Raw genomic sequence first — 16223 nt, forward strand, 5'->3', positions numbered from 1 at the left:
TCACGGTTCAATCCCACGTACGGCCATCCTGATTTAGATTTTCTGTGTTTTCCCTAAATCACTCCAGGCATGTGCCAGGGTGGTTCCACTGAAAGGGCACGGCTGACTTCCTTCCCCACCTTCCCTAATCCAATGAGACCAATGACCTCGCTGTTTGGTCTCTTCCTCCAAACAATCCAAAAAACAAATGTGTTCAATGACAACGTGCGGATTTTGCAAACCCCAAATCCGAACATTATGCCTATTAACCCTTCTTAATAGATGAAAGGTTACCTTGTCTGAGAATAAACATCTTTCTAGGAAGTTGGCATCCATATCAATATGCTGCAGCACATCTGCAGAAAATTGTTGTCAGTGTGGTTTGTTGTTTGGCAGAAGATGTTACACAATTTGCACTTTGTAAGCACACATATGAAGACGCAGGCGATCTACACGATGCGATGTTGATTGAGGTACATCAAGTTGCCTAGATGCTTGATGAATTGATTTATGTGAGCTTCTGAGAAATGTATGTCTGATGTCCTCCCTTGTTTCTTTTAAAACTCTGTAAAGTGCACTGTCAGAATGTCTCAGAACTCTTCCTGTTGCCAGAAACTTCCTATACCATTCTTATTCCTTAATTGTTTTCTCATCAAGTGGACCACACTCATACAAACAACGATAATTTCTTTGCACGGTCATTGGCGATTTTGTTTCTGCAAACCACACTACTGCTTGCACACGCTATTGTAGATTCGCCACTTTCACCTCATGCAACCATGCTGCACTCTGGCGACGGTACTAAATTCTTTGAGATGCTCTAAATTTTAGTGCATTTTTCATTGTCATATCTACATTGGTTTTTCTCTCCTGCGTCCTTGAAATCAGCGAGGTTTGAGTAGGACATCTTGTATACAGGCTTTCTAAATTTTCATCAATGCTGATAGAAATGTTATTCAACATCGTGCATGACATTTAGGACATGACAAGGCCTGCTGGGTTCTGAAACTTTAAAAGCCAGCCAACCTAGGCAGCAGTGGAATTGTTGAAACTGTATAGGACCAATCCAGGAGTTCTTTACCTGGCTTAATAACTGTAGACAGATGCTGTGTGCATCACTATGGCCTCTGAGGCAAAGGAGCAGAGCAAGCAGTTGAATTATGTGGATTCACCAACATCAAGAAAGATGAAGACCTGACCACCATCAGGCACAGTAAAGGTCGAATGTTTTTGGGACTGTCTCAGCGTAGTGCCAACATTATGCTCATTAATGAGAAACTGTCACAGGGATATACAACCAAAATCTTCTCACAAAGCTACAGGAGGACAATACGAAGGTATCACGAGAACAATCAGGAGATGATTATTGAGGTTGAATCGTGGTGGATACTCAAACTTAGGAAAAAAAAAATTCCCTCAGATATCCAGGTGGGAGAAGGCAGAAGGTGTCAAGGAGCTCCTGATAAATTAATGGTGAGTGGCAAAAGGTGGTTGGGAGAGGTAGCATAACACAATATGAGCTTTCTTTCCTCTCTGCTGAGCTATATATACCAGCCATAATCAGTAGTTTAACCGCATCGATAATTTATGTCAGATAATATTTATATGATTAACTCACTTTGAGATATTAGGTGTTATAAAATTTGTGATTTCCAAAACTAAATAAAATTCAATTTCAATACTGGGTTAAAAATACAGAAACCCCATAGATTTTATGAAATTGCAGAATGAGAGGTACTGGCATAATGAAGCTGTGAGGGCGGGTTGTGAGTTGCGCTTGGATAGCTCAGATGGTAGAGCACTTGCCCACAAAAGGCAAAGGTCCCAAGTTTGAGTCTTGGTCCGGCACACAGTTTTAACTTGCCAGGAAGTTTTATGAAATTCCTTAAATTCCCTGATGCTTTCAGGTCAACTGTAATTCTCTGAGAATTCCAGGTTTTCCAGAAGAATGTTTTTTGAGCAGGAATGCAGCCTTCTACAACTGAAACCACCACAGAGCACTCTGTTCCTCAGCAAAATGTGTGGTACTGAAGTGTGAGTTTTATGGTCATATCTTGACAATTATGACTCTCCCTCATATAGCACTTAGCCTTCGATAATGGTGACGAGTGTAGTCCTAAACTTTTGATGAATGCTGGAAGACACCAATAACCAGATCACATAAATTGTCTCGATAAGTGACAATGATCTACATTTTGGGAACTAATAGTCTGAGAGGAATAATCACACAGACGCTGTCATTCCTTCTCATTCCGCACGACAAGTCTCCCCAGACCCGAGGTTCTGGGTGACTTTCCCGAAAACTACCCCTTTTTTCTAAAGAGTGTCACAACTAAATTGACACATTCAAACACAAATTCACTTCCCGTAATGTCACAGTGTAAAGTGACTCCTACTGCACAAACAAGTGAATGAAATTGACAACGCAACTTCTCTAACTGTGTAAGTGAGTAATTTGTTTGTCCCACGTCAGCACTGACCTGCAGCTGGACTCCGGCATCAGGCAACAGGGCGGCGGTGCCGTCAGCGGCCATCACCATGCCGCCCAGACCCGGCACGATGAACTGCTGGAAGGCCGGCTGGAAGTTCTGCACCACACTGACAGGCTGCAGCAGGTTGATAGGTGACGGCTGCGGCTGTGGCGGTGGCGGAGGTGGGGGCTGCGCCGCCTGAGGGCCGGCAGGCGGCTGCTGCCCAGCAGCTGCACTCGCAGGCGCGTGCGAGTGTGAGGGCGGAGCACCGCCCACCACGATCTGCGCAGGTGCGCCACCCTTCCCCGGCACGATCGTCAGCATCGCCCCGGGCTGGTACCCCTGGAAATATATATGCCGCTTTTGCACAGAGTGCACGACCTGTAACTACGGCACGTCTAGACTCGCTACTTTTCTGTATTAGTACACTGTGTGGGGGACAACACAAAACAGTAGTGAGGTAAAATGCCTGGGCATTTGTAAGTTAGGGGAAATGTCCAGGATCAATGCCTGGGCAAATACACAATATTCATAAATGCCCAGGCATTCAACGCATCTTAAGGGCTGACTGATAAGTGAAACTTATTAAAAAATTTTAAACTGATATTTTGTATATGAAAAGGTATTTTACAGCACTGCTTCCGTACTGTTTGGGTAACCAAGTTGAAAAAGCTCCTTGAGGGTTAGGGGACTGTAAACGTAAATATATATTTCTAATGAGGTTAATTCCTGGGGCAGTGCATAATAACAAATAAAAGAAAACAATACTCAAGTTTAAAAGTAATTTTTGATATAAAACATAGTTTATATTAGGTAGGTAGCCTGTAGGTATTATTTTTACTTATACTATACTACTGCAAAAATATTAGAGCAAAAAAGTTATCCATAACGATTTTAATTAGGCCTGAGTCATGTACCAATTCCAACTGTCCAAGAATCAATTCTCTAGGAATCGACTAGTCTCAGAATTGAACAATTCCAGCATCTATGGCGCTGGTTCTTTGTTTTGTCACTACATCTGACAATAAAGCTCTTTTTTCACTGATAACAGTTCAAAATTTAAGAATACATTCATTACCAATAAATGCATACCAGCTGCTTAATACATTCAGTTATATTTTTGTTATCAATAACCATTCTTCAGTAATATTCCGAAAGTTTACATGGATTATATACTGTGTTGCATTCCAACAAAGTGATGAGCTACGGGCAATACTTTTTTTAATAAGTGTGTGTGTGTGTGTGTGTGTGTGTGTGTGTGTGTGTGTGTGTGTGTGTGTGAGAGAGAGAGAGAGAAATAGATAGGAATAACACTGGTAAAAATAGAAAGGACATTGTAAATGAAAAGCAGCTATCAGTAACACACACCCTTCCTTGATACAGCATGGGGTGGGGGTGGGGGGCGATAACACCATGTTTCTCTCTTCTTTCCTTTTGTTATTAGTAAAAAAGACTATGAATGACAAAAGTATGTTAACACGTAAACATTTACTTACTTGTAATATCAAGATTATCATCCCATCCCGTATTTTAATTGGTAAATTATGCATTCTAGCAGTACAAACTTTAAAAAGTACGTTTTTTTATGAGTGCTTAGATTCTGAGCATTTAAAACTGCTTTGGGCCAATTCCCAGGCAAGTGCCCATTTATAAATGACCTGCCCACAAGGCATTTGTCTAGCTCACATCACTAGGTAGTAGTGTTAACCACAATGGTTTAACCATTAGATAGTTGTTCGGAAATAAACTGATGACATAAAGCTGTGCAGTGAGCCGAGGGTAAATTATTTTTCTACAACTAGGTTTCAAACTAAGGCTCAAAACCTAAAATTCTTTATCATTATACATCAACTGTGAATTTGCTTTTGTGGTGCAACTAAATAAACAAATTTCTTTTTATTCAAATGATTCAATTTAATTTATATATTTACCTTAAAAAGGGTCCTTAACTGTTACACACACCTACTTCAAGCTTAATATCTTCTCATGAATATACCATAGAAGTTTGTTAATTCAGTAATATAAAGTTCTTAGTGCATGCAGTACCTCAGGAACACTGTACTAAAGTTCACACTCAAGATTTCCATGGCCATAACCACTATTCCACCACTATGAGACAGAATGGGACTGCTATTCTGTGCAATATGAACCTCTTCACCCAGGAAGAGGCCCACACAGCTGCCAGTAAACATAGTATGAATGACCATACAATATAACTTGTTCACAAGGAACACTACATGTGAGAGTCCCACTGGCAAGTGGATGAGCCGAGATGGATTAATAATACCGCATGGCCACAGTCAAACTTTTCCTTGAACAAATCTCGAGCCTATCACTTCAGATTAAAGGGTACTTGTTGAGAGGCCAGTTCTGCAGGACCAGCTCAGCGACTCACTAAAAAGCAAGACACATGCACCAGTTTCCCAATAAGTACTGACACTCATGGATACTGCTTCTTCCTGCACGCATCTCACAAGAATAGCATACAAATTTGCACTCGCACGGATGCTTACTTATGATTATTATTTGCACACCATTTGCGACCTGGACAGGGCCTGGGGAACTGGGGCAAGCAGGGTCAAGAGGTAGATCATTTTTTTTTCTTTTTTTTAATAAGCTACTGACCCTGAGAAACATAAGGTGTCAAACAGCCGCTCAGAGCTGAAACACACCACGGAGAACTTAATATTTTCCAGTTTAACACTCAGTTTCTTAATCTCCATTCTCCATCGCCCTCCTTTCTCCTAACTTCTAGAGACACAATTTCATGTTGTGTTGAACCTGAGCAGTCAGTCATTGCCCACTCCATCTCTCTGACCAAGGCTCGTACTCGATCTCAAGCATATACCTTTTAACCTCATAGCTGTGAGTATGATAGAACAACTGAAATTCAGGATCCCTGTTTCACTAGCACAGAAATACCTTTCTCCTACACACAGGTCAAAAGTAGCCGGTTACTCACTGGTATGACACCCTTTTAACAGTGAGCTATTGGCAGTGATTGGTGAGCATATTACACCTCAGAGCTGGTAGTGAAATGGGTGGAGGGTTGACATCATAGGTGCTGCATCTCCACCATTCTGTCACCAAAGTCCACTCCTGCGCAACACTCAACACAGAACAGCGTCTCTTTTTCTAACATATGCTGCGCAAATCTCATTCCCTTTCCAATTAAATATTCCCAAAGAATCTGTGAACACGCACAGATCTCTGATTCATCTCACTCCACATATTTGAAATCTTTTTAATGCATTTCTCAGCCTCCAGTCTTATAACTAGTACCACATCCAGTTTTGACTGTTTCGAAAATCGTCATCAGATGATTTGATTTAAAGAGATGAGGAGGGTGGAGATAACAAGACACTGGAAAACTAAATTACAGAATTAAACTAACGTTTACACACAACTACACATGCCTGAATACATTACATAATTACTCACAAAATTACAGCTGTACAAGGCAGGAATTATCATATCTGCATTCATAGTGAATTTTGTTTTATGGGAATTAGGCCTTGGTCTAAGGCATATTTCTATTAATAATATTTTGTCTCGTAATGCTGGAGATGTTGTTGCACCAGTTTGGTTTCCTGAGATTGTTTCAAGTTTTAAACTGCTGTCCGAGACTTTGAAGCCTGTGATGATGTCTCCAGCATTAAAGATGAAACATAAGGTAAAGAAATATCTCTTGGGCCACAGCCTAATGTAAACATATTTCTATAAAAAAACATTTTGAAGACGGCTTAGTGTTCCCCTACGGCAGTTGTCTAGTCTGTGTAAATTCCACGTTTTCTCTGATTTTAGCTTTGATAGTGGCCAGTTACTAGCCAAAATATGGATCTGCTCTAATGAAGCTAAAATGGAAACAACAACTGATTGCTGCTCTTTACCATTTTGAAACAACAAAAACACCCAATTTTGTGAACAGTCCAAATACCTGCAGCTGTTGCTGCTGCTGCTGTTGCTGTTGCTGTTGCTGCTGCTGCGCAACATGCAGCATTGACGCGACAGTCTGCGGAGGCACCTTGCGTCTCTTGCCGCCGGCCTTGCGTTGAGGGAGCGTAGCCTGCGCGCTGACGGCGTGGTGACCGTGGTGCACGGAAGCGACCGACGTGGCGACGCGGTGGTGCTGGTGCTGGTGGTGCTGTTGCTGCTGGTGGTGGTGGCCGTGCTGCGGCAGGTGCTGCTGGGCCGCAGGCGCGGGAGCAGGCGCAGCGGCCGCTGCCGCCTGGTGGGGCTGGAACAGGTCGGCAGCCGAGGTGGGCTGCTGCAGGACGCCGCCCGCGGCCGCCACGAGGTGCGGGATCTGCACTGCCGTCGTGCCATCCACCGCCACCACGCCCGGCTGCAGCAGCAGTGGTGCCGGCAGTGCATTCACCAGCACCGTCGCCGGAACTCCGACCGCAGTAGGGATCACCTGTAGGAATGTAAGTGAGCTTCTGTTTTAAACTAGCACTATACGGAAAGTCCCCTAAGTGATAAAGTGAACACTGGAGTGCCCAAATCAAGTTTGTTAAAAAAAGATCTCGAAATCAGTACTTTGTATTTCTTCTCCACATAATCACTATTCATATATCTTAAGTAGCTGACAGATAGTCTCCACATAAAATTCTGCTCTCTGAGATTTAAGCCTGGCGGCATCTCGAGTTTTTGTCAAAGTCTTTGAAGTCAAACCATGTTTTTGCACAGAAATCGAACCTGGGCTGTACTGCACTCAATCAAAAAATCCTGTTAAAATAGGGCAACAGTTGCCCTGTTTGCAAGGCAGAGTGTGACTGAGGCCTTTTGTGTCAAAACACAATAGTAATCGAGAGGCTGTGTCATTTGTTTTGTACGATCTTTTACATTTTCGTAGCCTCACAGCCAGTTTCATTATTTGTTCTCCTTCTGTATCTAAAATCCGCACGAGATATTCCTTTTGCAACCCAAAACACAATAACTGTAACATTTCTTGCTGACAGAAGTGGCATCACTTCTCCTGAGGTTGTATGACCTGACACCAGTGCGTAAGAATAGGAAACCCACGGTTTGGGAACAGTTTCTATTTTGTTCAGCAGGTATTCTCATTCAGTAATCATAACCAAAACGACTCATAAGTGTGCTTTTTCCTACTGCTGTAACTTTCTCTTTGTAAACGACTAGTTAAAATCGCTGTGAACAAAAATGGCACCACAGAGTGCGGGTTAGAGTCAATTACAATTCGAATCTTCGACGGAAAAAACATGTAGCAGAAGTTAGAGCGAATTGCGTGGCGGATGGAGATCTACTGTGACAGCTGGCAAATGTACAGAGGCGTGTGTTGAGATTAGCAGTGATGAGGCTACTATCTGAGCAGAAAATTCTGTGTATTTCACTGGGCTGCAGATATAACTAATTTATGTCAAATACTTTGCAAAGTGAGGCCCACTATTCAATAACTGATGATCTGGAGTCCAGGACTGTTGGAATCTGCTCGATCGGGCCCTGTCTCTCATTTCAAAGTCGAAGTTACTTAATAGTACAGACCAGGATAGTTTCAAAATGCTAGTTTTGGAAGTGAGACATGTGTACCAGTCTCCAAAGAAGTAGTGCTGTGTGAATAGCAATGTGCCAAGGAGGCGTTCTTGCAGGAATCACTGGCAACCAATAGAAGCTTCTGTTGAAGAAACACACTAAGCTACAACATGCCTTCACAAGAATAACTGCTGTACGCACTTCCCCTTTTTGCAGTTTACTCCTCCCCCTTTCAATGTCTAACCCCATCCCCCTGCTTATCGATCCCTTTTGCTTTCATTTGCAGTGAATACATTGTTGTACTGTGCCTTCAGCTTGTGAATTAAAGTCCGAGTACCCACTCACAGGCAGTGAGAGATGGCACTAGCGGCAACCTGACAATGTACTTGCCATTTACATTCTTGGACTTAAAGCTGTATTGCTGGGCCGTCTGCACGGCCACTGCTATGTGCTTTGCCACTCTAGGCAAGAACTGAAAAATGACACCCTCTCTTTTTACTACTATCACCCTTCCCCCACCACCAGCAGCATCCAATGGCAGAACAATGCAAATGTTCTGTTATACCGTCGCAGAAGAAGCTGAGTAGTACAGTGTAGTGGTTATGATAATAGACTGTTGCACAGAGAGTCGTGAGTTCAAAACTCACCTGAACAGTAAAATTTTAATTTCTGTTTTCGGTTCGAGTACATTCTAGAAGCATCACAAATGGCAAGAATCCTTGTACTGGAATGTTCTGTAGCTGTATGTATACTGTATGTGTTCTGGCCGGAGGCAGTCCACTCCGTGCTCTTGTATGTGCAAGTGCTGAATAAACGATAGTTAAGTGAAGTTAGTGTCCATCACTTATCTAATTAACCATCTTCTACATGACATTATTCTGGTGGAGATGCTGGGTATTGGAACTTACGATAAGGAACATTACTGACGACACAGTGGCCCCCATCAGGCCAGGACAGAGCCGCCGTTTACGTGGCGAGAAACCCAAGTTCGAGCCATATTCAACAGATCGCAATCTACCGGAGACAGAAGAAGATGACGATGTTACGATTACAACTATGTGTGTCTACATGAGACAGCCTTTCGGTTTCTCTGGTGACGATGGCCAAGATCTAAACAAGTGCCTGAAGGGATATGAGCCTATAGCCAAAATTAACAAATGGGATGACACCGTGTGTTTGGCTAACATATTTTTCTACTTGGAGAGCACTGCCAAGCAATGATATGAGAACAACGAGGAGAAGTTCACAAGCTGGGAACTATTACAGATGGAAACACACAAGTATTTCGGCGAAACACAATGACAGAAGTGCAAGGCTGAAGATAAATTAAAGTGTAGGGCACAGTGTCCAGGAGAAATGACAGCATCCTGCATACACATACGTACATACATACATACAAGACGTAAAATAGCAGATCCTAGAATGAAGGCGGAAGATAAGGTTGCATGTCTCATGAAGGGTGTTGGTGAGACATGCATCAAGCCCTACTCCTGAAGGAGAATTAACCGCAAGAAGTTTGAACAGCTTCCAAACGTCATATCGATGTCTGTGATGGAAGAAGGAACTGATTTCATAAGTGTTCTTCTTCATATAGTGAGAGAGGAAGTTCAGAAGACACTTGGATTTCATGGTGAGCAAAAAACTGAGTTGTTTCAAGAGGTCATAAGCGACGAAGTGGAACAGACATTGAACCCAATCTCTCACCCTTCATTTTCCTTTAAAACAGTAACAAAGTCGAGACTCAGGCGAAGTTACGTTCCTACAATGCCGCATGAAGAACCTGTTTGGGCACCAAGCAAGACTGACGTCTGGAGGACTCAGAATAACCAACCAGGATGTTTCCAATGCGACGACCGGGACATGTGGTGCACTATTGTCGAGAAAGGCAGTGGATATATGATGACGCCCATGCCAGAAGACAGTAGACCGATCTTAGCTGATGCCAACTCTGGGACGATGAAGATGACCAAGAAGGTGTGGGTGCAGGACGACGTAGGTCACCATCACCGCAAGAGGACGCTCCCCAACATGCCGATCAAGGTCTCCATCACCATTTAGAAGCTCCAGCCGATCACCTAGCCGCCGCAACCTGGAAAACTAAAGGGTGCGACATTCCTTGGAGGTGAGGCAACTGAAGAGAAAAATCCTCCTCCGTCGCTCACTACAAAAATGATAGAAACTACGTCAATATCCTCATGGATCGCCAACCAGCCCAAGCTCTTGTGTACTCTGAAGCACCATATTCAGTCATTTCGGAGAACCAGTTACAGAAAACCGTATTCGTCGACAACAAAACATCTCTGCTGAAGGTGGCTAATGATAAATATGTAAAACCTAAAGGAAGATGTGTCATTTGTGTGGGTATAAGTGGCCATACACAGCCCTTAGAATTCGTCGTCTTACAAGAGTGTAGTCATTACGTCATTCTTGGATGGGACTTTTTGAAAGATTCTCAGGCAATTATAGATAGTGGTCACTCGAAGATTATGCTAGATGAGATGAGACACTGTGAACAGGAAGATGGGCATCCGAGTGTGTGCAGACTAAGTGTGCTGGATGAAGTGACCATTCCTGCTGTCAGCGCTTGAAAGGTAACTGCCGTGTGTCATGCTATCCATCAACCCGTGGATCCTGTAGTGGAATGTAAAAGAAGCATACCGCTGCAAAATAACTTAAGTCATCCCAGTCTGTCATCTCGTTTAAGAATGGATTCAGTGAATTATGGATAGTTAACTGTTGCCAAGAACTGCAGATCCTTCCAAGACACATGTGCATAGCAAAGACTGGAGCCATTAACTGCAGAACAGCTGAGTGTCATAGAAACCTCCTATGCTGAGTCTGTGGGCGAAATTAGCGCTGCTACTACGAGACAAGATCTACTAGGTCGACTACCACCAGATTTCACTAAGGAACAACAGAAGATGCAACTTGCCGTTCTTGAAGAGTTCTCTGAATGCTTCAATTCACAGGTGAAGAGCCAATTAAACAGATCGACGCTGAAGCACCAGGTTAGCAATGGAGACCATCAACCAATAAACCAGAGAGTGTACCATGTGTCAGCAATGGAACGTCGAATAATTCACGACGAGGTAGAGAAAATTATGAAGAATGACATCATTCAGCCTTCGAAAAGCCCATGCTCGTCACCAGTGGTTCTCGTCAGGAAGAAGGATGGCACTTGGTGCTTTTGTGTTGATTACAGGAAGCTTAATAATATAACTAAAAAGGACATTTACCCCTTCCACAAATTGACGATACACTAGATTGTCTGAAGGGGGCTAAGTTTTTCTCAACCATGGACATGTACTCAGGATACTGGCATATCGAAGTAGATGAGGCTGATTGTGAGAAAATTGCATTTATCACCTCTGAGGGCCTGTATGAGTTTAAGGTAATGCTATTTGGTTTGTGTAATGCACCAGCAACTTTTGAACGGATGATGGATAATCTTCTAAGTCACTTGAAGTGGATGATGTGTCTTTGTTATTCAGATGACATTATACTGTCCTCAGACACATTTGATGAGGGCCGGTCTTAGGTGTCTCCAACAAGCTCCACTGAAACTTAATCCAAGAAAGTGTCTCTTCGGAGCAAAATAAATCAAAATACTTGGACACCTTGTGTCAAACGAATGTGTGTGGCCAGACCCAGAAAAGGTGAGATCTATAACGTAATTTCCTATTCCTTAGAGTATTAGAGATGTGGAAGCATGCTCGGGTTATGTTCTTATTACCGTCGTTTTATCAAAGACTTTCGTATCAAAGCCAGGCCACTCCAAGAGTTGTTAAAAGTCGATGCTAAATTTATCTGGGGTGGTGCTCAACAAGAGTCTTTCGATGTGCTGCGAAAAGCTTTGCCAACTGACCCTCTACTTGGTCTGTACGATGAGAGAGCACCTACAGAACTACACACGAATGCCAGTGGGTATGGGATCGGTGCTGTTCTGGTGCAGATTTTGGATGGAAAAGAGAAGGTTATAGCCTATGCTTCTAGGACACTTACTAAAGCCGAGAGAAACTACTCAACTACATAAAGAGAATGTATTGCAGTGATGTGGGGCATTTGCAAATTGTGACAGTATCTCTATGGATGGCCATTCACAGTTGTTACAGATCGTTATTCACTTTGTTGGTTGACAGGTCTTAAGGATCCAACAGGACGACTTGCCAGGTGCAAGACCATCAAGACTTTGGTGAAGATAGCGATTGTCTTGCTGCACTCCAGGATCTCTCTGCTGAGCAGAAGGACGCCAAGATTTCTCAAATTATGCTTGCCTTAAATCGGTCAGAGGGTGTGAAAGGACAATTTAAGGTAGTTAATGGATTACTTTGCAACAAAAACTTTAATATGTTTGGAAAGAGGTGACTACCAGTGATTCCTAAACACATGCACTTAGATGTTCTACAGAAATTCCATGACACACCTGAGGCCAGACATTTAGGATTTATTAAGAACAAGGTAGGATCTGCAAGAGATTTTTCTGGCCAGGTTTATTTAGGAGTGTCCGTCACTACGTGTTACACTGTCGAGAGTGCCAGAGGAGAAAGGCAGTTCCTCAGAAACCACCTGGCCGACTCATACCAATTCCACCAGCTGAAACGCTTTTCCAGCGTGTTGGGATTGACCTCCTCAGACTCTGCTAGTGGTAATAGATGGATTATTGTTTGCACTTATTATCTGACATGTTGTGCCATTACAAAAGCCATGAAAACAGCCGAAGCATTCGAGGTAGCCAAATTCATCGCAGAAGACATTTTATTAAAGCAGGTGCCCCAAGGTCATTAATTACGGATCGAGGGAAAGTTTTTCAATCAAATATTGTGACATAGATAAACTGTCGGTGCAACATTACTCATCACATGATGACTGCCTACCATCCGCAAACTAATGGGCTTACTGAATGCCTTAATAAGAACTTGGTCGACACGCTATCAATGTTCGTCAATGTTGAGTAGAGCAATTGGGATGAGGTACTACCTTTCGTGACATTTGCCTACAACACTGCCATACAAGACACCACAGGATTTACGCAATTTTTCCTGGTGCATGGGCGTGAGGTGACTACGACGATGGATGCTGTGTTTCCGTTACATCCTGATGACATGGACGATGACTACATCGGCCAGGTGTTAACCAGAGCTGAGGAAGCTTGGCAGTTAGCTCGACTCCGCACGCTGCAGGCTCAAGAAAACGATTACTGAAGGTATTATGCGAGCCACCGCCCTGTTGTTTACCAGCCTGGTGACCTCGTCTGGATCTTCCCTCCTGTTCGGAAGGTTGGTCTCTCTGAGAAGCTCCACAGGCGCTACTTTGGACCTTATAAGGTTATAAGACAGTTGTCTGATGTTACTTCTGAAGTTGAAGATTTTGACCCCGACACAATACAACGAAAGATCAGAGATACGGTCCACGTCCTTCAAATTAAGCCGTATAAGGATCTTGCAACCCAAGGTAAATAGGAAGCTATAGCAACAGGCAACAAGTGGAAAGGTGATGAAGAATGAAGCGGCAAGGGAAAATCTATGAAAATCACCACCAGGGCAAACATCAGTCATCGGGAGTCGGAGTATGCAGGACCAATGACTAGTTCCCGGACTAAGAGGACATAACACCGAGACGCTGTTCTCTTAAGGAGGGAGCAATGTCGCAGCAAAAGCTGAGTAGCACAGTCACCATAGTGTAGTTTTTATGGTACTAGACTATGGCATGGAGGGTCGTGAGTTCAAAACTCACCTGAACTGTAAAATTTTAATTTCTGTATTCGTTTCGAGTACAGTCTAGAAGTATCCACAAATGGCAAGAGTCATTGTACTGGAAAATTCTGTAGCTGTATATATACCGTATGTGTTCTGGTCGGAGGCAGTTCGCTCTGTGCTCTTGTATGTGCAAGCGCTGAATAAACCTTCATTAAGTGAAGTTAGTGTTCGTCATTCATCTACTTTCACCCTCTTCTACATGACAATATTTTTAATAAACATTAAGGTAAGATGACTAGATGTCCTCATTTTCTGGGGACAGTCCCCAGTTTTTGAAATTTCTTACAATAATTGAAACAGGAAGAATGTGCTGGACTGAATATATTTGTGCAACCAAACTTGGCATCAGTTACTTATTATTTTATTCAGTTCCAAGAAAGTGGACCAATAATGGTGTGGAACTATTTTCTGGAGGGAATTAATTTTTCCTCGAGTTCAGAAATCATGCTATACAGATGGGTGGATATGCTGAAGCCTCAACCTAGGTCATCTCAATAATTGTGATCTTATTTAGTTTATGTTTTATTGAAATATTTCTAGAATAAGAAATAAATCTCATCTCCTTATTTTTGAGGTAGGAAGATACAATGTGTTTATTTTTGTCAAACTAGGTTAACGGCTTATTAAGAAAGTGTTTTATGTGCTTTTGAAAATAATTAAATACTTTAATTTTTCCTTTTTTCATTTCCTCTTTTTTTTTAAATCTGAAATTAACATGCCCCCTCCCATTTGCACCCCCTACACTAGATGGCCACCTATTGTATCCTAATGGCAGATGCTGCCCCAGCCATCTGTTGATGGTGGACAGGCAAGGCTACTGCCCAAACCAAACACACAATTCACAATGCTAATTAGGACACCAATTTTTCAAATGGCACCATTCTCAAACCCAGTGACTGTTGCTTCCCTGTGCACTTCGAGATAGAAAATTTTGTGTCGAACACAGTGAAGTGTCGGAAATTTCAATTTTGGACAGGGCAAACCCCTGATAGCAGAATTGTGTGCAAAGGGTCTGTTCAAAAGTCCTGAAGGTGCTTCCAGAGTAACACTGGCACCAGGAAATTACCTCATGTAGATTTGGTAATAAAAGTTTTACTAACTTATTTTTTGTTGTCTCCTGCAGTGAAATGACACTAACTTCTAGGACATTTTTGTAAATAATTCTGGTTGGCTAGCAATTAATAATTTTTGCCGAAATGTGTACAGTAGTCAGTTCCATTTCTCTAGTCAGTACATTTATAACCATTAGGGGACATAACAGTACCTGAGTGACAGCACCACTAGACATGCTGGTGAGAACTGGCTTTCCCATAACGGCCCCAGTGTTGGCCACCAACAGCTGCCCGCCACAGCTCGACACCAGGATGTGGCCCGGAGTCAGCTGCTGCTGTTGCTGCTGCTGCTGCTGCTGCTGCTGTTGCTGTTGCTGCTGCTGCTGCTGCTGTTGTTGCTGCTGCTGACTCAGCTGCTGTTGTTGATGCTGCTGTTGCTGAGACTGGTGTGCCTGCTGGTGCTGTTGCTGTGCCAGTTGTTGTTGTTGTTGTTGTTGCTGCTGCTGCTGCTGCTGGTGGTGGTGGTGTTGCTGGCTGAGCTGAAGCTGTAGTTGTTGTTGACTGAGGAGCTGCTGCTGTTGTTGCTGACTGAGTAGCTGCTGCTGCGGTTGTTGGTGATGCTGTTGTTGTTGTTGTTGTTGCTGCTGCTGTTGCTGTTGGTGTTGATGTTTTACCTGCTGTGGCACCTGTGATACAGGCATTTTCTGCTGCAAAGGAAAACAATGCAATTATTTAAAAGTAGTAGGTAGAAGCTAATGGCTTGCTCACAGACTGTACTCACATTCATATAGTGGAGCCAACATTTGAAAGTTAATTAATTATTTATTTAAAATTTTTTCTACTTTCTATATCATTTCTACTGCTTAACTTTTAAAATAATTGAGAAACTCAATCCTGCTCCGAACTTTACATTGCAAGGTTCATATAAATGATAGTAAATCCCATTTCTTTCTGACACAATTGTGTGTTGTAGCACACTCATTGCAAGTAGGTCCGAAAGAGGAGTAAGTCACCATGTCTGCTTGTATCTGTGTATGTGCGGATGGATGTGTGTGTGTGTGTGTGTGTGTGTGTGTGTGTGTGTGTGTGTGTGCGCGCGCGCGCGCGCTAGTGTATACCTGTCCTTTTTTCCCCCTAAGGTAAGTCTTTCCGCTCCCAGGATTGTAATGACTCCTTACCCTCTCCCTTAAAACCCACATCCTTTCGTCTTTCCCTCTCCTTCCCTCTTTCCTGAAGAAGCAACTGTTGGTTGCGAAAACTTGAATTTTGTGTGTATGTTTGTGTGTCTATCAACATGCCAGCACTTTCGTTTGGTAAGACACATCATCTTTGTTTTTAGATATATTTTTCCCACGTGGAATGTTTCACTCTATTATATTCATACAATCGATAAACCAACGTGCGCTTGATACTAGGCACTTTGTGAAACAAGGTTTTTTTCCTCAAGAATATGAATTTGTGTCCCCCCTCCC

The 16223-nt window shown here is 42.9% G+C and overlaps 1 protein-coding gene across 1 annotated transcript in view; it reads right to left on the reverse strand.

Moving 5' to 3' along the window:
• The window catches only part of LOC126293593 (histone-lysine N-methyltransferase 2D-like), a 435002-nt gene that overhangs the window by 42809 nt on the left and 375970 nt on the right, over positions 1 to 16223 (reverse strand). Inside the window, exons 12-14 of the mRNA XM_049986869.1 lie at positions 14964 to 15458; positions 6388 to 6867; positions 2460 to 2810 (exon numbers count right to left, since the gene is read on the reverse strand). Of these exons, the coding sequence (XP_049842826.1) occupies positions 2460 to 2810; positions 6388 to 6867; positions 14964 to 15458 (1326 nt within the window). The remainder of the gene's footprint in view (positions 1 to 2459; positions 2811 to 6387; positions 6868 to 14963; positions 15459 to 16223) is intronic.

The sequence above is a fragment of the Schistocerca gregaria genome, chromosome 10 (assembly GCF_023897955.1).
Source record: "Schistocerca gregaria isolate iqSchGreg1 chromosome 10, iqSchGreg1.2, whole genome shotgun sequence".
Lineage (NCBI taxonomy): Eukaryota > Metazoa > Arthropoda > Insecta > Orthoptera > Acrididae > Schistocerca > Schistocerca gregaria.